Source organism: Pleurodeles waltl, chromosome 6 (genome assembly GCF_031143425.1).
Source record: "Pleurodeles waltl isolate 20211129_DDA chromosome 6, aPleWal1.hap1.20221129, whole genome shotgun sequence".
NCBI lineage: Eukaryota > Metazoa > Chordata > Amphibia > Caudata > Salamandridae > Pleurodeles > Pleurodeles waltl.
The window spans coordinates 464,848,531-464,870,081 of record NC_090445.1 but is presented as its reverse complement, the minus strand read 5'-3'; the positions used below and the strand labels follow the sequence as shown (position 1 = coordinate 464,870,081).

The 21,551-nt window shown below is 43.6% G+C and overlaps 1 protein-coding gene across 2 annotated transcripts in view; it reads right to left on the bottom strand.

Moving 5' to 3' along the window:
• The window catches only part of PFKFB2 (6-phosphofructo-2-kinase/fructose-2,6-biphosphatase 2), a 241,642-nt gene that overhangs the window by 77,866 nt on the left and 142,225 nt on the right, over positions 1 to 21,551 (bottom strand). For both annotated transcript variants that reach the window (XM_069238608.1, XM_069238609.1), the window contains exon 11: positions 9,224 to 9,328. In XM_069238608.1, coding sequence (XP_069094709.1) covers positions 9,224 to 9,328 — 105 coding nt within the window. The remainder of the gene's footprint in view (positions 1 to 9,223; positions 9,329 to 21,551) is intronic.

The following is a 21,551-nucleotide window of genomic DNA, read 5'->3' as shown; positions in this document are numbered from 1 at the left end:
ATGTATTACTATCACAATACCTTAGAGATGGTCCTCTGATTTACCCTAGTAAACCCTCAGATGAAGCCTTGTAGTGTGGCAAGAGCAGTCAGGCTTTACTTGGGGGAAAATGCGGTAAGCATTTCACAGCATAAACATGGTCGGTAAATAACTGACATGATTTGAAAGAAATCCAACACCAATTCATGAAAATAGAGTTTATTTTTATATAGTTCTAGGCACCAAAACAAACACTACAGATTCGGGAGAACCAGAGATATTGATTTTAGAATAGAAAAATCACTACAGAAATGGCATTTAAACGTTACTTTGAAGTCATTGGGAAAATATAGGTTGAAAAAAATGCATTTAGAAAGTGTGGTACTTGGAAACACTTTGGGGGTCATTACGACCCTGGCGGCCGGCGGTAAGGTGGCGGTAACACCGCCAACAGGCTGGTGGTGTTCCGCCAGCAATTATGACCGTGGCGCAAAAGCCACGGCCACACCGCCGGCCCCTCCAATTTACCGCGGCCCTGGGGATTACGAGTCCCCGACCACCAGCCTTTCCATGGTGGTAAGCACCGCCATGGAAAGGCTGGCGGTAAGGGGACTTGGGGTGCCCCTGGGGGCCCCTGCACGGCCCATGCACTTGGCATGGGCAGTGCAGGGGCCCCCAGGCATAGCCCCGTCGCGCATTTCACTGCCCGAACTTCGGGCAGTGAAATGCGCAACAGGTGCTACTGCACCCGCTGCACATCAGCATTGCCGCCGGCTCTATTACGAGCCGGCAGCAATGTTGATGTGACATTTCCGCTGGGTCAGCGGACGGTAACACCGTTACCGTCCACTGACCCAGCGGAAATGTCATAATAGGGAGCCAGGAATACCGCCGGCAATGGCGGTATTCTGTCTCCCGCAGCCTCGGCGGTCTTCTTGCAAGACCGCCAAGGTTGTAATGACTCCCTTAAGGTTAAGCTGGTGCAGTCTATGGGACCATATCACACCAGTCAGAACATTTTTACCTGGCCCGCAGAGTTCTGGTGCAGAGTTGTGGCCTGGCTGTCGATGGTGCTGAACCGGACTCGTGTTGAAATCAATGGCACGATTGACACTGGTAGAATGCGACCATTTGGAGGTTGAGCTGTGGGGAATCCTTACAGGAGTAAGGTGCTGAGGGCCCTGGGACTAGGCCACAACAGTCAATTCGCTTCTACCAGGTTTGTAGTGTCCGGGTGCAGAGTTGTCCTGGCTGTTAAACGAATGCAGAGTCTCAGCTGGGGCTGGATTGAGGATGTCAGATGCAGGTTGCACACTGTGCCCTGCACCTGCAGTGTTAAGAGGGCAAAAATCCTTTGGGAAGTTACGGGGGTTGGAGGGAGTGGGGTAGCTGCCTGATTATTGGAGGCAGGATGGACTACAACTCCCGGAAGACTCTGAACCACCTGACTTCCATTGACCACTCAGCAGGCCCGATGGCCAGTGAAACTTCAGTTCCTGCTGCTGTTTTTACCTGCACTTTGCAGGGGACTGATGCCACCAATCCAAGGGAGACTGAAGGCGATTCCGACTCAACAAGTGTCCCTCTGTTCGTCAGTGACAAGTTTTGACCAAGGGCAAAGGTCGATCACGCAGTAAACAGTCTGTTGCCTCAGGGACAGAGTTTCCTTCTTTTGCGTTGCAGCAGGGGATAAAGTCCATCTGTCAGTGATGAAAAGCTTCTTTGGGTCCATCTTCAAGTTGGTCAATCAAATCTGAGGTTCTGGTTTGAAGGGTGTTCCTTAAATCCTGCATTTAGGGGTGTGGAGGCTAGCAGCCAATGGACAGCTATCTCCAATAGCTGATCTGCCCCTGAGGTGACCACATCCAGTAGGGCAGGCATCTTTTAGCTACCCAGAACACTCTATTCTGCAACTCCTAAGATGGCAGAAATCAAAATGTAGTGCACAGACCAGGCTGCTCACCCTAGAGCAATGGTCATCCTGCTAGGGGCGTGCAAAGACCTGCATACCTAATTTACCGCCTGACCACAAGCAAAGGTGCCTGAGGGAAGATGGAAGGCTGTTTCCTCACTGGAGGAGGGTGCTGATAGCTATCAGGGGTGGGGGTGAAGCTTTTGAAGCTCAATGCCCTGATGGCTCTATTCACTAGCCTAGCTGAGGGAAGAGAGGTGTGAACGTCCTGCCTTAGCCCTTGCTTCTGGCTCCTATGAGTGCCCAGGCTGCCTGGCGGAGGTCAGAAACCTGTCTTGGCGGCAGCAAGAGTGAAAAGAAGCACGGGCTGCTCAGCCAGAGGACAAAGGGTGGTGGCCAACAGGTGACCCAGCACTCGTGTACCACCTGGGTGCGTGTCAGGCGTCCCTCAAGACAAAATCCGTGTTGGGGAGAGAAGACATGTAGTTTGACACCAAACATGACATATCAAGGCAGTACCATCACAGAGCTAGCAGCCCTGGTAAACTGCAGCTTAAGTCCCATGTTATCCTATGGATCAGCCTGCAATTATAGTATACCTTAATGGAAAGGACGCTATAGAGGCCTGGAAGCTCGTGCTTTCATGTCTGCACCTTAAATATAAGGCACCCTGCCTCTTGTGTTGCAAAGGCCCACCTTAGGAGTGTCTTCCATACATATAAGGCAGTGCATGGACCTGTGCTACTCCTGGTGAGGGCACAGTCAAGCTTGAGCAGTTTGCACCGCGCTGGCAGTCTGCAATGGCAGGCCTACCATCAGTACTTTGGGAGGGTCACCCAGGGTGGCACAAACACATGCTGCAGCCCTGGGGACCCCTTTACCACCTATGCCAATTCTTGCCAATCAGGTAATTGCCAAATCAACATAACAATTTAGGGAGGGAGAGAGCACAGGCACTGGGCCTGTTTAGCAGAATCCTACACATCAGCATTGGGGGTAAAAAGTGGGGGTGACCACACACAAAGGGGCACTTTCCTACACTTATGTTTTGTTTCCTCCTCATTTTCCTTTCTGTGCCTTGAAGGCTGCGATTCAGGCTGTATCTGCTGGAACGTACTGCTCTTTTTTATGCACATCTGCCTGTAATACCTATGATGGCCTTGTATGCTTTGATTTGAAACCCAATGAAGAAAAATGTAAAAAGAAAAAAAATGTCTGGCAACAAAAAAGACATTTGGGAATCCTTCTGGGCAGGAAAGAAAATATATCCACATTGACAGTCCTAGATTCCTCCATGACTTTCAGCCACAGGCTTTTACCATAACATCTGCAAAATGGGAAAGTAATAAGAAGCACAGCTCTTGCTTGATTTACATCATTCCTGGAAAGCACATCAACCAATCAAACGGATTTCCATTCATTTCACAGAACACAGAAATCATTTGTACAATCCCAGATCATGATTTATCTTGAATGCATACTCTACTTAATAACTACTACGCACAGCGCAGCCTTGGTCTTGACAGTAATTACTGACACGTAGACTATTCTAATGCCGTACATGAAGGCTTACCAGACAAGTCTGTGAGCAAAATTGCACTGGCCCAGAACAAAGTTACACAGACTGTTTTTGCCTCAAGGGTGGGAAATAGCACAGTTAAAAGTGCTCTGCATAGTACCAAAAGTGACCTAATAGTACCTCAGTGAAAATTGACTTGCAAATTGTATCTATTTGTAATACGAAAAAATGTATCTACACTATTTGGTGACCATGCGCATTAATATATATTGGACAGACCTGTTAACAGGTGAAAACACACATCTGTTAACACCTCAGCCGTCTCAGGTGTTAAGTCATTACAGCTCCTTTTGTCTTATACTTTCAAAAGAACAATCATTCAGCGGATGAGCTCAAATGGCAAGTAAAAGATTTCATTGAGCGGTGAGGAGCCCTTACTAATGCTTAGAAAAATGGAACTGAAGTGGATTGAATGATGTGACTCTATTGACAACGGACTGAATGCAGTAGAGGAATGGCAAACATATATGGCTGAATTGGATAATTAAATAATGCTGCTCCAGTATATATCCCAGAATCATGGATGTATAATTGAGGCTACATGGACAATGATTCAGATATGCCCATCCCTGAGGCAATTCCTGACAATTTTGTATATGAACGGTAACCCCATGTTGTTCATTGGGCCTAGCATTAGGCAGTATATCTTCACTGACGAGCTATCAATAATGCTGTGTTTGATTAATATGTTTGATTATCGATATGGGCCATGTACATATGAACTTGCTCCTTTATAGCCAGCATTCTGTCATAAATTATCACTTCACTTACTAGGTATGAGCCAGGAAGAGACACTCTTACCTAAGTGGACTATGATATGATAGTTTTTTTGCTAAGATATCTCTGCACGGTCATGAATGATCATTATTATGTTCCACATACTATTACCTAGGTGGACTATAACATGGGAGTACTTTGTTAAGATATTCTTGTGCAGTCATGACTGACCATCATTAATGTTTTAATTATTTTGTTTCAATAACCTACAGCCAATATTATGATTATGTATTAATGTATTCTTAGTGGTTTTGTACCCCCTTGCGCTTGGTAATACATCTTTATATTATGTATCTAGTCCTATAACTTTGGTGGTGTATGATGGCATGAGATGCTTCTTTTATTCACTTGATTTTTCATGCACCAAGTGTACAGTTCTATGATTTGGTAAACTTGTATTTATTTCGTAGGTTGGCATAAGATGCTCCTCTCATTCTTTTGATCTCAGACCCGATATCCCACTAGTTATTTTTCCTGATTGACAGTCCTTGGTCCTGCCAGCATGATCTTATTGTCCTTCCTGTAGGCAAACGGCACACTTTAGTATTCATGGGCTAAGCCCATCAGTCTCAGCCCATGCTGGGTGATCCACCCCAAGTTCCTCATATTTCTGAAAGTGTCCCTCCTCCCTCTTTTTTTGCTCGGTGAATAGGTGGCTGGTTTAGTTTCCACAGGCTACACCCACCTGTTCAGATCGTTTACACCTTACGGAGCCGCTCTACTTAGGAACTATTAATTTGAACTATCATTTTAGATAAGGGTGAGTCTGTCTAAATTTAGTATTGTCTCACTTATCTTTGGTTTCCATGATTAATCATTATTAATTATTTTGATTAAACAGCAATTGAATAGAACCTTTTTTGGGCGATTTCCCCTTTACTGGAAATATACCTTGAAGACAACAATTGGGGGTAACCATCCTCTTATCACACTCTATTGGATCTTATAATTTGCTTTGGCTCTTAAAAACACAAATTCACTATTTCGGATTTTATGCAATGTCAGACCTCTTGTAAGTACAATCTTTTAACTATACACCAAATGGGTGTTCGTTCCTTGTTTTATTCAGGTGGGTGTGCTTTCTTTGGCCCTTTTGAATGGATTGTCGATTTTTACTGAATTGATGAGTGAAACTCCTACCCATTTTTGTTAAACCTGTGTTCTCTGTTTTAGGTGTCCTTATTATATGTTAGTCCTGATGAAAACCCACATCTTTTACAGGGTTGAAAAGCTGCCAACTGTCATTTAGTGACTAACATTGTAACCCTTTGAAATTAATTGGGTTTTACATATGGACTATTGGTAAATTTAGGTAACTTTTTAGGTCACTTTTGTTTAGAATTTAGGAAACCTGGATTTCAAATATTGGGATTGTTTTTGATTTTTTGGGGGGGAATTATGGGTTTGTGAGTTCCAGTTTGTGCTGGGCACCTTTCTTTACTCACTTTCATTTCAATGTTTTGATAAGTTTGAATTTTGTATTTCATTACATGAATATAATTCTTATTCGAAATATCAAAGAGGTTGTATCTTCTTACTTACGAGAGTGATTTCTCCTCAGTCGTCCTATGAATATATAATTAATGTAATTGGGCTATTTCTATTATGTATGTATATAATTTCTCAACAAGAAGCATTGTCTCTAGATAAACACTGTATGGCTCAGGTTCTTTGTGAGTAGGGCTGCCCTTGTTGTGCTTTACATACTGCGTAGTACCTAAGGCACTAGGATCCCAGGTAACTTACCTGAGATATTCTTACTGTAGCAGTTGACCAGTCAACCAAGATCAAGCATCCCACACTTGGGCATTTGCCTGGGAATGTGCAAGGAGTCTGGCCAGAAAGGGGGGATGGAGCTGTGGGGGCAGAGAGCCCACTAGGCACCAGGGATTAATTTTTTTCATTCATGTAGAGGTGGGGGCTGCCCAGAATGGGCATTTCTATGCCCCCAACCCTGTCCCCCTTCAAACAAAATAAGCACAGACTTTCTGCCCTCCAGGGGGCAGATGGGGGCAATAGGCCCGCGCCCACCTCCCCCCCGGGGGGCAGAAAGCCCCCTAGGCACTAGGAATTTATTTTGGTAGTGTAGGGATAGGGGATGCCCAGAATGGACATGAGAATGTCCTCACCCCTTCAAATAATAAATGGGCACAGTCTTTCTGCAACCTCTTGGGGGGCAATGGGGATTATTACCTCCAATCTGCCCCCAGGGGAGGCAGAAAGCCCACTAGACACCAGGGAAGCATTTATTTTAAAAACAAAAAAAAGAGGGGTTGTGGCTGCCCACCACCATGGGCATGATTATGCCCCCAACCCAAAATGAAGGGGGTAGTCCCCCATTTCCCAGACTAAAGCATCTCATCCCAAAGACAAACAAGAGGACATCTGACTCTTTTGGGTTCTGATTTTACATATGGGCCAAGAGAACTTAGCTAGCTTTCCAATATTACCCACTTGCAATGGTAAGCTGCAGCACTTTTTGGACTCAGCCTCCTGGAAAAGCTACCAGACCCAGACACCTCTGAAAACTAAACATCTGGGGGAGCCGAGGGTGGTGTGCATCACATGCACCCCACACCATTTTCTTACCCACATTGCTGTGAAAACCTCCAACTTTGCCTAAAATCACACATTTTCCCAACATTTCTGTGGTGGAAGCTTCCAGAATCCGCAGCAGTGCCCCATTTTTACTGATCAAAACTCTGCCCCATTTTTTGTGGGTGCCCACGCAGTCAGCCTAAAAACATATGAAAGGTACTGCCCTTTTGGACCTGCTTTGGCTCCACCTTAATTTCTACACGTTTTTGGCCCTTCCGGGTCACAGAAATTTGTGCTGGCGCAGTGATCCCACACAGAATGTGATTTAGCTCAATTTGAGGTTTGCAGGGGACTCTGGATAAGAAAAAGGAGGGGGATCTATGCCACACTTCCCTGGACTCCACCAGGAGTCTAGTTTTCAGAAAAGTCTGGTTTTGGTAGGTTTCTCTCGCTGGCCGCTGGGCTCGGGAACAAAAATGCAGGTTTCCTGTCGCGGGCACTAGACCTAAACACATAAGTGAGGTACCATTTTTATCAGAAGATTTGGAGAACACAGAAATAGTAGAACAAGTGTTATCACCAATTGTCTTTCTCCACACTTGAGCCTTCCAAATATAGGAGTGTGTGCATGAAAGAGGTCATTTTGAGAAATGTCCTTTAATTCACATGCTAGTATGGGTACCCACAAATTCAGAGATGAGCAAAAAAAACACTGCTTCTAAACTCCATATCTTGTGACCATTTCTGGAAAAACATAGGTTTCCTTGATACCTATTTTTCACTCTTTATATTTTACCAAATGAATTTCTACATACAAGAAAAAACCATTGCAAGGTGCAGCTCAGCTATAGGCTCTGGGTACCTAGGGTTCTTGGTGAAGCTAAAAGCGCTATATATGCCCGCAACCAGAAGCGTCCAGCAGACGTAACAGTATATTGCTTTCGAAAATCTGGCATAGTTGGAAGTTACAGATTAAAACGTAGATACAAATGGCTGGTTTTTTTCAACTCAATTGCAATACTTTGTTTATTTCAAAGGTTACTTTCTATAGGAAAACCCTGAAGGTTCTACACAAATACCTCCTTACTGAATTCAGAATTTTGTCTACTTTACAGAAATGTATAGCTTTCCGGGATCATCAAGTGATTTCATACCCATTTCTACCACTGCCTAGAAGGAGGCTGAAAGCACAAAAACTCTCCAGGGGAATCCACAAACCCTGGGTAACTTTAGAACCCCCAAGATGTTGGGAAAAATAAATACAAATTTGGAGTTGATACCTTATGCGGACAAATGGTTATGGACGGGTCTGAGCGCGAACTCCCCTAAATAGGCAAAAAATAACTCAGCACAGGAGTAGAAAGGCCTACCAGTGAAAGGGTTAAAAACCCACTCTTGTCAAATTGCCCCAGAAAAACTAAGAACATCAAATGACAGCAGTGTTCAACCTATCACTGACTTTATTTTCCCACTCTCCACTGGCAACAGTCTGAAGCAGCTGAGAAGCAGTGGAAGTACTATATACAAATGTTAAAAATATATTAATCTTTAAAAGGTACATTAGGGTTCTATAAGTTGTAAGATAACTTCTTTTCATATGAAATAATAAGTGTTTGACTATAATTCGGACTGTACTGCCACATTTATTTTGGGGCTAGTAAGACAGTAACCTCATAAGAGCTCACTGTTCACATCTATTGTTATATGCAGCCCATAGGCTTGATTGCCAGTTACACAAAAACCATGTTCATCCATCTAAGGTTGATAAGATTGTTTGAGCACCATCAAATAGGGCAATTGATATATACAATTTATTAAGCTCTCTAAATAAAAATGGTTATGATTGAAAATAATTATTTCGTATAAGTAGGTGTTTAGGTACATTTGGCAAAAGCACACAAGAAGAAAGCGAGGCAAATCTTGATCACCATGGATGATGAACATATAAAAGGAAAACACCATTCCTTTATTGTGCTCGAGTAAATTACATAGAAAGGTGCCTACTTTGATATGCCAAGACGAGCTCTAATGGAACTGGGTATTTTAATAGACCGGGCCCATTGGAGAGATGGGCTCATGAGGAGGAAGCCCTGTGCATCTGATGGCCCTAAGGCTGGCCCTGCAACTTTTAATTGCTTTTGGAACTGCAGCGATTTTGTACAAATGATCTAAAATACATAAGTGGTGTCAGCGTGGAATTTGAGTCAATGAAGTGAGGACAAGCAGGAAAGAAAACCATCAATTTACCAGATGTTGATGTGAATGCAATACAGCAGACGGGTTGTGATTGAAGAAACAGGATGGGGTGGTATTTTTGTTGGGTACTGTAAATGTGAACTTCCATCCTGGACATTTGAACAACTAACACCGATTGCAAGGAATGCCCAAAGTAGCAGAGCTAATATAATGAAACAGAGTGTGTTCTGTTGGTTTCTCACCTCACCACCTGGATAGCGATAAAGATATTTATCCTGATCTCTCATCACAAATTCATCCGGATGCTGCTCCTGAATCTCCTTGTAGGTCATCTCTTCACACACACCCTAGAATATGCAAAAAACAGCTATAGTGATTTAGTTGTTATCAAGAAAGGATCATATTTCAATGGACAATCAAGATGTACCTCCTCTTTTCATGTTCTCTCAAAGGGAATCTACACATTTGATCTTCGTCACAGCTAGAGCTCTCCTACAACCCTGGTATTTACTAAACACTCGTTAGTTTATTTTGAAACTATCAGCTAGTCCACCAGTACTTCCCAAAGAGCAACCAAGCCCGGAGACTGGCTTTACCTAGCCGAGGGCAGTCTGCATAACTTTACCATGCACCTCTAAGTACAGCAAAAGTGTGTGGTCTTCTGAGTCTCTCCCCTCAGCGAGGTGTTTTTCAGCTTCTGTGTGTTTACTCTGCACTCTTTAATTGGGGCCAGATTTAGAGTTTGGCAGGTGATTACTTTGTTACAAACGTGAAGGTTATGCTGTCCACCTTATTAAAAGTGTCACAGGATACAGTGCTGTTGTAATAAGGTGGCAGGGATACCAACCACATTTTTAACTGAGCAACTCCTAGACTAAACTAAATCATACCCTTACTCTTTTAGGATTGAACTTAACAACTCATTTGGAAGACACCAAGGTCATCCTCGGAATTTAATTGTGACCTAGGTGTAGTGGTAGATAATTTCCAGAACTTTAGCTTATTATGTCACATTGAGTGGCTCAGAATACGTTGATGTTCAATTGAGACAGGTGCTAGATTTTAAACTGTCTGCACTAATAATTTCTGACTAGAATCCATGATGTTTCTTTATAGAACTATTCGGAGGCACAAACTCTGGACTTTGTTTCCTACTACGGTTTCCCTAGTTGCTGGAATGAATACAGTTGTGACATTTTTATTTAAACCTCATTAAAAGTATCCCGAAAAATCCCTCGATTACTTACATGAGATTCTCAAATTAGGATAGTTAACATTTATATTCTTCGTGCACAAATTACCGCAAGTCCGAAATTCTGAAATTCCGATCTTTATCACTAAGACTTCAAAGAAGTTAGTTTTAAACTTGCATACAGTATATTGCCCTCTGAAATAGAAATTAGATGTCTGCAGCTGTCAAAAGATCTGCAACAACTCTGACCCACATGCAGGCAGCTCACTTTAGAGCAGAGGTCTCCGCACCCCCCCGCCCCCAGTTGAAAAATAAAAATCACTGGGCCCCACTCAGAATTTGTCACAATTATTTTATAAAGATGGCAATGTTTAAATATGCCTAGACCTATTTAAACATTGCAGTTAAGTACAGTTACCTTTTTTTAAAATGCAATAACATGCTTCTGCTTAAAACAAAGGCCTATCATCTGTATAATACTTCTTTTGGCAGAAGTGTGCCCCCCTCCCCGGAGGGCCCGCCCCCCAGTTTGAAGACCTATGCTTTAGAGGCTTAACCTATCAACTACAGAAGCTTCATGAGTGAGGTCCCCAACAATGCAGAGCCTTTTTCATGGCCAGAGAACACTGAATTAGCCTAACCTAATACACCCAGCAAGCTACTCCCAAAAATATTTGGTCATCAACAACTTTAAGGACAAATATAAGCAGCATTTAACAGCGCCTTGAAAGCACACTCGAACTGGACATCCCTTGCGCAATTCCATCTGCAACACTCAAATGATATAGTAGCTAGGGACATTCTAAAACAAGTTACTGGCGCTGCCTCCCCTAGAGTTAAGAAGCTCAAGATCCATTCCAGGGTAAACTATTAAAAAGGGCAGCATTTTCACATCTCTCTTCGATGAAACAAACAACATAATATCAGATCACCAACTGGCTATAGAACAGGTAAAAGCATTCAATCTGCACTGATATTTATATGGGATGATGTAAAACTCATAGAAAAAAGAATGTGGTTGTTGCCGTACTACTCTCTGATCCACCACCAGCATGTGACATATTTCACAAGCAGACTCTTCTTCAGCTGCCCCAGCGTACTGAAATGCCTCCTACTTCAGGGAAAAGGAAAATCTGGTATCCTTACCTCCTTTTATATAAGCCCCTCACACCCTACAGTATGAAGTTCCCCAAGAACCCATCAGTCCTTTCTCCTATTTAATATCGACTTCACTTTTAACGATTTAATGGTATAACCACACAGATAATGCTCAAATTATATTCACTGGTTACAGGTAGTAAGAGGATCAATGTTCAAAGCACTACGCATAGGAGCCTAGCCTCTCAAAGAAAAGGACCACCATACCATAAAACAAAATTAACCATACAACCAAAAAAAAATCATCTCTGCTCCAGACGAGGCCCTTGGATCATCTTACCACTTACAATACAGAATCCTTCCAGTATATTTTGGTTCAAGCAGCAAAATTGTGGCCCTTTCAATCGACCAAGATCCACTATATACAAGAATACTTAAATTTCAGGAGAGTGGTGAAAACCTGGCTGTTCCGAGATAGCCTCTCCCAATTGCCATTCCAAAACATCACAACATCCCAGACAACTTCAACTAGCCTCTCCTACAGCAACTGGCAAGGCAGATTACAAAGCAGGCTTACTATACAAAGACCTGTCAAACAATGCTGACTAATGGAGGACTCTAACATAGTCCAGTACTGTACGCTCCACTAGCTATATACTGTGACCTTCACTTATCACCCTACAATGATCATCACACAAGAGGACTGTCTCACAGTCTATCCAGGCAGATCGTGAAAGCTCTTTTCTGCTCTCCTAATGCCTGTACAGCCTCATAAGACAGCAATGTTATCAACCTTAATGCAATAACAAATACAGTAACAGGTCCAGACCCTACCTTATAATAACTACAAATACCAACAAGCATTAGCAAAGCCAGCAAGTCTTTCCGTTTGAGCGTCCTGACTTTGCCATTGCTTTTAGCTGATGCGGTCAGCACTGACCACAGATAAAAAGAAGAAAAACTAAAGGTATGATGACACAACCACAGCTGCAAGTTATGTCTTTCTGTAAGTGGGTGCATGCATCACCATGCATGTACATGCCTACAGAATGGAGTGGGCGATGTTATCTTTGTTTTAATTGACCAATCTAAGAGACACACGCCACTAAGTCAGTAAAATAAAAATAAAAAAGTTTTTAAAAAAAAGTTATGTGGGCGAAAGCACTTTTTAAAACAAATGGCAGCAAGAAGGCCAAAAAAGGTTTGTAAAGGGATGTGGAGCAATGGAGAGGTAGATGGGGGAACAATGAAGGAGCAGGTGGGGCGGGTGAGAACACAGAGGAGGGAAATAAAAATGAAGCTGGGTGAGGGAGATGGTGAAACACACCACACAAAGCGGACAGCAACATGCAGTGTGAAGCAATAAGAACAAGCACATGAGAAAGAGCAGCACAGGAGCGACAGAGAACATGGAGTGTGCATGGCAGAAAGATAGGGTGCTAAGGAAAGGGAAGCAGCAGATGAAGGAGATAAAATTGATGTTCTCTCATCAAGTTCCCTAAAGAAGAGCAGTGGGAAAATACAAATCAGCTAATAAAAAGGATGGTAAAGAGGCTATGCTCCAGGAGCAGAGGTATCAGCAAACAATTAACAAGGAAAGCTATTGAATGAGAAGCAAGCAAGAGTGGCAATAAAGCAAATCAATGGTAAGCAATGGGTGGGTTAAAGCCCAATGTACGTTTTTGCTAATCCCTTAATAGATCTTTCACAAACAGTTAGCTTGACCTGTCTGGTAGGTGACACCTAAATAAAAGACCAGGGTTAGTAGACCTAACTAATGCCGAAAGCATATCGCAAAGTGTTGAAAAGTGGATTATTGGTAAGGGCAATTAAGTACCTACACTTAGCAATAGGGCACTAACCCCCACTAGGTTCAGTTAGGTCTCAATAAATTAACCCCAGCTCAATGCCTGGTAGCTTGGCAACGAGGCGACAAGGCTTAACTTAGGAGACAAACTGTGTAAAGCATTCAAGCATCACAAAACAGTAATTGAATAAAACACAGGAAACAGTTTAAAAATCCAAAACCAATTTATACAAATAGGAAATATTTTTATCTTTAATTTGACACCAAAACAAATAAAATCGGATAAGGGGAACTGGAGAATTGAATTTGTAAAGAATAAGTGTTCTTTAGTGCAGAGAAACGAATAGTGCCAATCTGGTCATCTGGTCGCACCGCGACCGGGGCAAAGTTAAAGTTTAAGGCTGAACGCGATTGAGCCCTGCTCGGCTACAGCACATGGGAGGCCTTGGTCAAACGTTTTCCTTCGCACTTGATCGTTTTCTTGAAGATTTTCTTTAGAGGGACGAAACAGCCAGTGCGATCCGACCTCCCTGGAGCCCTTCCTTGGATACGTGTCACAGGAGACCTCAGTGAAGATTTCTACAGGCGGACTTAGAAGATTTTTCAAGACGAAAATCCTTCAACTGGTCCAAAGCTGAATCTTGATCCGACGTCCCTGGTACACTCTTCAGATACACTGCGCGGGATGTCCCAGTCAACTTTCTACGTTCGGACGTAGTCACTTTTTAGGAGATTTTCTTCAGGTGGACGAACCTGCAAGTCAGGCCGGGTCGAGGTTGAGGCAAGCTGGCTAGAGTTACTGTGGCGGGTCGGTCCCTCTATGGAGCTTTTTCTAAAAAAAATCACCAATCTTCTCCAAACTTCTTGATCTCCTTCCAAAAGGTCTTTGAAGGTCCTTTAAGAGTCCACAGCTCACCCCAAGGATCCAGAAGCTCCGAGATGCTCCTTGAGGGAGCGGACTCCAACTCCCAGAATGCACCTGGCTCAAACTCTAAAATGTCCAATGGATAGTGGTCAGCTGGTCAGTATCTTCAGGATTTGACGCAGGGGACTCTGGTTAGCTATTTTTCACATGTAGCAAACGGGGAGTCCCTTGTTGAATCAGTTAAAGCCAGGCAAAGTCTTTCTTGTGGTGAAGCCCAAGTGTGCAGCTGGTGCAGTCCTTCAGAGTGCAGTGTCCAGGTGCAGGTCAGGGGTCTAGCAGGGCAGTCCTTCTTCTGATGTTTTTCCTTGTAGGGATCGGAGTTGTGGGTGCAGTTCTGCCATATTTATCCTTGCTCCTGGGTGAAAAACAGGGGGGTCTTGGGTATCCAATTACAGGCAGGCTCCTTTCCCATTTGATGACCATCCCTGAGAAGTGTGGCAAAAATCAATCCCAGGGAGCAACATTCTTCGAAAATCCAACATGGCTGAAAATGATTCTTGGAGGTGAGATCTGGCTAAGCCCACCCACTGGTGTGGCTAAAAATTCTAAACACAACCCTCTCCTGCCCTCTCCTAATCTAATCAAGAGGACACCTAATTGTTTGGATTGCAGGATGTGAGGGAGGTGCTGGACTGCTCCAAAATGTCCTTCCCTGCCTTTGAAGACCAGTTTGGCCATCCTCCCTCCTTCCTGCTTTCCCATCTGCTGAGGAGATATCCTCCCCCAGGCACATCCCTTGTGTTCAGCCCAGGCCACTTTACACCTCATCAAAGCAGCCTGGCCAATCAGAGAAGGACACTACAGAGCTGAAGTTGGCAACTTTCAGTTAGAGTTTTAAACTCTTTACCTGAACTAGTTATATTAAATCCAACAATCGTAAGCTGTGGGATTTAGTATAACAATTAATGCAATACCAAACTCAAAGTATCTGACACTTAAGGGGACTTTATTAATTAAAATAAAGTTTCCCCATTTTAGCCTATGGAGACCATTCACTACAGTGAGGGGGGAACAAATAAGGCTATTTTACCTCACCAGGGCGTATAAAACAGTTTTTATAAGGTTCCTGCTTATAGTTACATGGCACCGAACCCTAGGGGCACATAGGGCATACCTTAGGAGTGACATATGTAAAAAATAAGGTCGTTTTAGACTTTGGAAGTAATTTTAATTGCAAAGTCGAATTTGCATATAAATTTAGATTAAAAGCAGCCAGCAAGGCAGGCCTGCCTTTAAAATGACACTGGGCACTACAGCAGTGCACCTTAGCATAACTTAATCATTTATTTCCTACTCCTTACACTCACCACATTGCTGAGTGCTGCATCCCCTGGCCCATTAACTGTATATCAGTGGTCATCACGCACAACATGGAAACAAACACATAGGCCTACACACACACACACACACCACAATACAAAATCAAACTCTCCTCAGAAGCCCTCACATGCTGCACTCCTTAACCCCATTAGAGCGGGCGTCGGCCACTGGCTGACGCCCGCACTACCTCCCTGATGCGGGTCACGACCAGTGGCCGACACAAGAGAAGGGTATATATATATGTTACGAGAGACAAATCTCTCTGTATGTATGTATGTATGTATGTATGTATATATCGCTGTTTTACATGTGTTGTCTCCCTGTGAGCCAGTCGTGGCTCCCAGAAAACAACACATATATAAAAGTAAAGATATATATATATATATATATATATATATATATATATATATATATAAACACACACACATACAGAGAGAGAGAGAGAGAGAGAGAGAGTACACAGAGAGGTTTGATTCTCAATATAGAAGTAGATCTGTTTTTTGTCTAGTGGCAGTTTTGATGCCATAAAGTAGCGCAGACAGGTTTATATGCCTGCTGCAAAGGATATATATGTATTTAGCTGAGTGGATTAGTAAAGCCAGGTGTTACCTGCGCTTTAAAACAAATAAAATGTATGTGGACCACTTTTGCTGGGTGATACTGAGGGAATTAGAAGAGGAGGTCATGGGAGGCAGAGCACCAATAATGACTGTCGCACTCGGTGCCACCAGTGCTAAAGGTGGTGTTAATGGGTATATGGTAAGGTCAAGTAATAGTGTGTCTTTTTTGTTTTTTTCAGTGTCTTCAGAGAATCTGCTGAATCAGAGAAGAAGTGAAGGTAAGGTAACGACATTTACTGTTGGACATATCACACACGCCCACAAGCAATTTTGTGACTATCTGCCTTTTATGTAGGCTAGTACTTTACAGGGACACTTTAGCGAGATGGCGTCTCGTTGGATGACTGCTGCTCAAGCCTTAACTCAAGTTATGGAGAACACCTCTGAGGTAGGATCAGAGACTGAGACAGCATCTGAGGGAAGAGGACAATAGGGCAGAATCTGGAAGTGATTATTCAGTCGGCGGAGTCTCCTCCGACGACACCTCTTCCAGTGAAAATGAGGGAGATGATGGCGACAGTCGTGCTGTCCCTTCACAAGCACAATCTGTGCAGCGGGACAGCAGCGGTTTAGCCCAACCCAGAGAGCAGGTGAGTGCAGCGACAAGCACGGAGAGAGTGCTCTCTTGGCAGTCCCCCTGATTTAGTTCAGCCCCAAATGCCACCTTTTACTGGTGACGCTGGAAGTAAAGTTGATGTGGCCAACTTTTTGCCACACAACTACATCCATCTATTTTTGGATGTTTACTTCCTTCAGGAAATAGTACAGCAAATAAATGTGCGTGCAGACCAATTTCTAATGGAGCATGGAGGTGCTCTAGGGCATGCCAGAGTTGAAGATATTTTTGGGCCTTGCGCTCAAAATGAGGTTAGTGCAGAAACTCACTTTGCAGTCCTACTGGACGACTTGCACAGTTTGGGTAACCCCGATCTTCGCACCATACATGAGCAGAGATTGTTTTTTGCAAATGCAGCGCATGTTGTATTTCAATGACAATTCTGCAAAATTGCCCCGGGACCATCCAGTCCATGACAGGTTGTTCAAAATTCGGCCTGTCGTGGAACATTTGTCTACCAGGTTTCCAGAGATTTGTACTCCTGGAAAGAAAATAGCACTCAATGAGTCCTTGATCCTGTACAAAGGACGGCTGCTGTTCAGACAGTAAATTGCAAGCAAAAGAGCTCACTGTGGCATAAAGCTGTACATGCTGTGTGAGAGCTCTTCTGGCTATGTGTACAGCTTGAGAGTGAATACAGGGAAGGAATCTACCCTAAACCCTGTAGGTTGCCCTCCCGCATTAGGGGTCACAGGTAAGACTGTACGGGAACTTGTCCAGCTACTCCTTCACAAAGGTTATAACCTTAATAATTTCTATACAGGAGTAGAGCTGTTCAGTGAGCTCTACAAAGCTGGCACTGTGGCCTGTGGTAGAGTTTGTTGTAACCACAAAGGATTCCCCGCAGGAGCTTGTTTGCAAGAAGCTCCAGAAATCCCAGAGTACTGCGTTGCATTCCAACGAACTGTTCGCAGTCAAGTTCTTGGATAGGCGCGATGTATACGTGCTCACTACAATTCATGATAAGAGCACTCCACCCCACCCCCCCAATCATTGTTTGGGGTTAGATGGCCAAAGTACACAAGCCCATCTGTATACTTGATTACAATAAGTACATGGTCGGAGTGGACAAGAACGGCCAGGTTCTTCAACCATACAATGTGTGTCGTAAAACTCACACTTGGTACAAGAAACTGTTTACCCACCTGATCCAGATGGCAACATACAATGCATATGTTGTTTACCATCAGACAACCACAGGAAGACTCATGACTTTCCTTGACTTCCAGTTGTCTGCAATTGAAAGCCTCACTGTTGTTAGAGAAGCAGCAGCCTCCACCTCACATGCTCTGAAGGATGTGGCAAGGCTGCAGGAGCAACGCCTTGTTGACCACATTCCTAAAACACCCAAAAAGGATTGTCCGCATCATTGCTGTAAAGTGTGCTTGAAGCATGGAAAGTGACAGGAAAGTCGTTCTTACTGTCTCCAGTGCCCATCTCAACCAGGCCTCTGTGTCCCTACTTGCTTTACGTTGTATCAAACTAAAGCAAAGTTCTGGGAAATCGATTGAGATGTAGCTGCCGATGAGTAATCCTTTCAGTGGCTGTGCATGAATACTAAACGTCCATGGGCCACTGCTTCGTTATGCAAGCAGCCACAGAATTTTACTTCATCTACTTCAGGAAATCATGGACTTCCTTATGGCCTGCTTGAGACCTATATCCACCGCCAGAATGTGGCAGGTGTTCTGTTCAATTAACCTACATTATAGTCCGCATACTGCACATACCAGTGAACAGAACATATGCCACATTGTCACGGAGAACCCTGTGTGGCAAAATGTTCCGGCTAACAAGCAGTGACTCATCTTGATCAAAGAGTAGGGATGATTGGGCAGCCGAGCGCATGACACAATTGACTACTCAGGTAAATCGTGGTCACTTAGATCTCATCCGTTTCTCTGTTACATTAGTCTCACATATGCAAGGACAATCAGAGGCAGAATAGAGCTCAAAAAGATTTTATTGAAGTAACTTTATCTTAGATAGTAAAGCATGTAATACAATAACTAATATGATAAAGCATGACAAGATTAAACTTGTGGCAAGGAGAGTAAATCATAAAAGTAACATTACCATACTGTCACTAGAGTCGTTAAAATGGCTCCTAACTAGGCTATGTTATAGCACGGCATGTTAAGCTCTAATTCTGCTGGCCTAGGTAAAGAACAGCTAGATAGAGAAAATAAAACAAGACCAAAAAATTTGGCTTTTGTTATAATAAAAATGAAGCTGAATAAAATGTGTAGGTTAAAGTGCACAGCGGCAAGCCTAGTTTGCTAAAATAACGTGTATGAAGCTATAACTAAAATGGCTACACAACAAGGTGGTACAGATGTACATCAACTACACCTATGGTTTTAAACCCATTGGTGCCATCCAGGTACTGAAGGAGAATGACACGTATGGGTCAGTGTTTGACCTGCTTTTTATGTTCATCCTCCATCAGAACTTAGTAGATGTTCAATTTGCTGCATGTAAAGTGCATTACAGTCACAGCACTGTAAGGAAATGTTGCCTGGGACATATTCTACATTCTCACGGATTCCCATGTGTGCCAAACACTATCCTTTTTCATAGCCTATGACCTTCTCTTTAGGGAACAACTCGCAAATTCGCCAGCATGTCTGCCTTAGTTTCAAAGGCAGATATGCTCACTCAGTTCAAGGAATCGCTTTGTACGGCATACTCTGACACCCCCAACTTGCATCCACAAACTGGAAGAAGCTGGATTTAGCATATTGAGTGCGCTAAAGGCGCATGAAAAACATGTCTTCCTGAGCCTCAGGTGGCTGTCATGGGAGTCGTCAGTAGAGGTTCGTTTCACATGCCTTCGGTAATGTTCAGGAAGAAGGAAGCGGTTACTTGACAGGTGGTAAAATGTAGTCAAACTTATTCCGTCCTGTGGAGTATGAATGTGATGGGCCCTTGTCTGGCAGCGGTAAGTTATAGTGAGTGAAGTGAATGGTTGGATTGGGCCCGTTGCCGGCAGTATGAAAGGGTTGTTTGTTGTGCGTGAATGGTGTGTGAAGGGACCATAAAGAGGTTGGTTCATGGACGCGGCTTTATGGCCCACATTCAGAAGGCTTGGTTTCAATATTCAAATACTTTGATAAGTATTCATGCTTTGAAACCATAATTTCTAGAGGTGCTAAGACCAACAAGTGCATGTGGTGGATTAACTCTGACATACTAGTACCAGGGGAGTCAAAGGGTGCAGGCTCAGATCTGTTTTCCTTCGCCCAGAATCCCCTTGAAATCACAAACTTTGCTTACAAAACACTTTTGCCTTGCATTTAATTGAGGGGGAAATCCTGGAATCTGCAGGCAGCCACAAATGTTCTACAACCCAGCGTTCCACTAAGTCCACAGAGAAAAAAAATTGCCTCACTTCAGTGGGTGGGCAAGTAGCCGCGACAGGGAAGTACCCAAAACGGATTGTGGAGACATCAAAATTACCTACCACAAAACAGCCTGGTTTTGTAAGACAGTCACCTGAGTGTTTGGTCCTGGGCTCGGCTGCCATATAGGTAAACCTACCTAACCCAGACATTTTTGAAAACTAGAGACCCGTGGCAGTCCTCCAAAGTGTGGCGTGTTTGGATTTCACAAGGTTTTCCTACCCAGAATACCCTGCAAAAGTGAAATGTTGATTAAAAACACTATTTTTCCTTGCTTTTTCATCACAGAAACTACAGGAATGTGCAGGGATCCACACAATTCCTACCACCCAGTGTTTCTCCACTTGTCCTGATAAAAACACAACCCCACTTGTGGGCCTGTGCCTTGTGCCTGCGTCAAGAATGGATCACTCCAGGGTTAACAGTAGCCCCCGTGCAAGTACTATCACTGACCCTTGTGTGATCCATTCCAGTTGCGGGTACTAGTCTACTCACACAAGTGAGGTACCATTTTTAATCAAGAGACTTGAGCGAAAGCTGGGTGGAAGGAAGTTTGTGGCTCCCCTCAGATTCCAGAACTTTCCATTACCGAAATGTGAAGAAAAAGTATTTTTGGGGCAAATTTTGAAGTTTGCAAAGGATTATGGGTAACAGAACCTGGTGAGAGCCCCACAAGTCACCCCATCTTGGATTCCCCTACGTGTCTAGTTTTGAAAAATGTGGGGGTTTCGTATGTGTCCCTAAGTGCCTGCTGATCTACAGCCCAAAATCTACAGCTAGACACTTTCCAAAAAACCGGTCAGTCTTCAATGTAAAAATGTGATGTGTCCATGTTGCATTTAGGGGCGTTCCCTGTCGCGGGTACTAGGTCTACCTACACAAGTGAGGTACCATTTGTATCGGGAGACTTGAGGTAAAAACCTGGGTGGAAGGAAGTTTGTGGCTCCCCTCAGCATTCAGAACTTTGCATACCAAAATGTGAGGAAAAAGTGGGGGGTTTTTTGTGCCAACTTTTGAGGTTTGCAAAGAATTCTGGGTAACAGAACGTCGTGAGAGTCCCACAACTACCCCATTCTGAATTCCCCTAGGTGTCTAGTTTTAAAAAATTTATAGGTTAGCTACGTGTCCCTGGGTGCTAGCTGAGCTAGAGGCCAAAATCCACAGCTAGGCACTTTGCAAAATACAGGTCACTTTTCTTTGGGTAAATGTGATGAGTCCATGTTGTGTGTTGGGGCATCTCCTGTCGTGGGCACTAGGCCTACCCTCACAAGTGAGGTCCCATTTTTATCAGGAGACTTGGGGGAATGCTGGGTAGAAGGAAATTTGTGCCTCCTCTCAGATTCCTGAACTTTCTATCACCGAGATGTGAGGAAAAAGTGTTTTTTTGCCAAATATTGAGTTTTGCAAAGGATTCTGGGTAACAGAACTCAGCGAAAGCCCCACAAGTCACCCCATTCTGAAATCCCCTAGGTGTCTAGTTTTCAAAAATGTATACGTTTGCTAGGTTTCCATAGGTGCCGACTAGGCACTTTGCAAAAAACAGGTCAGTTTCCTTTGGGAAAATATGATGTGTCCACTTTGTGTTTTGGGG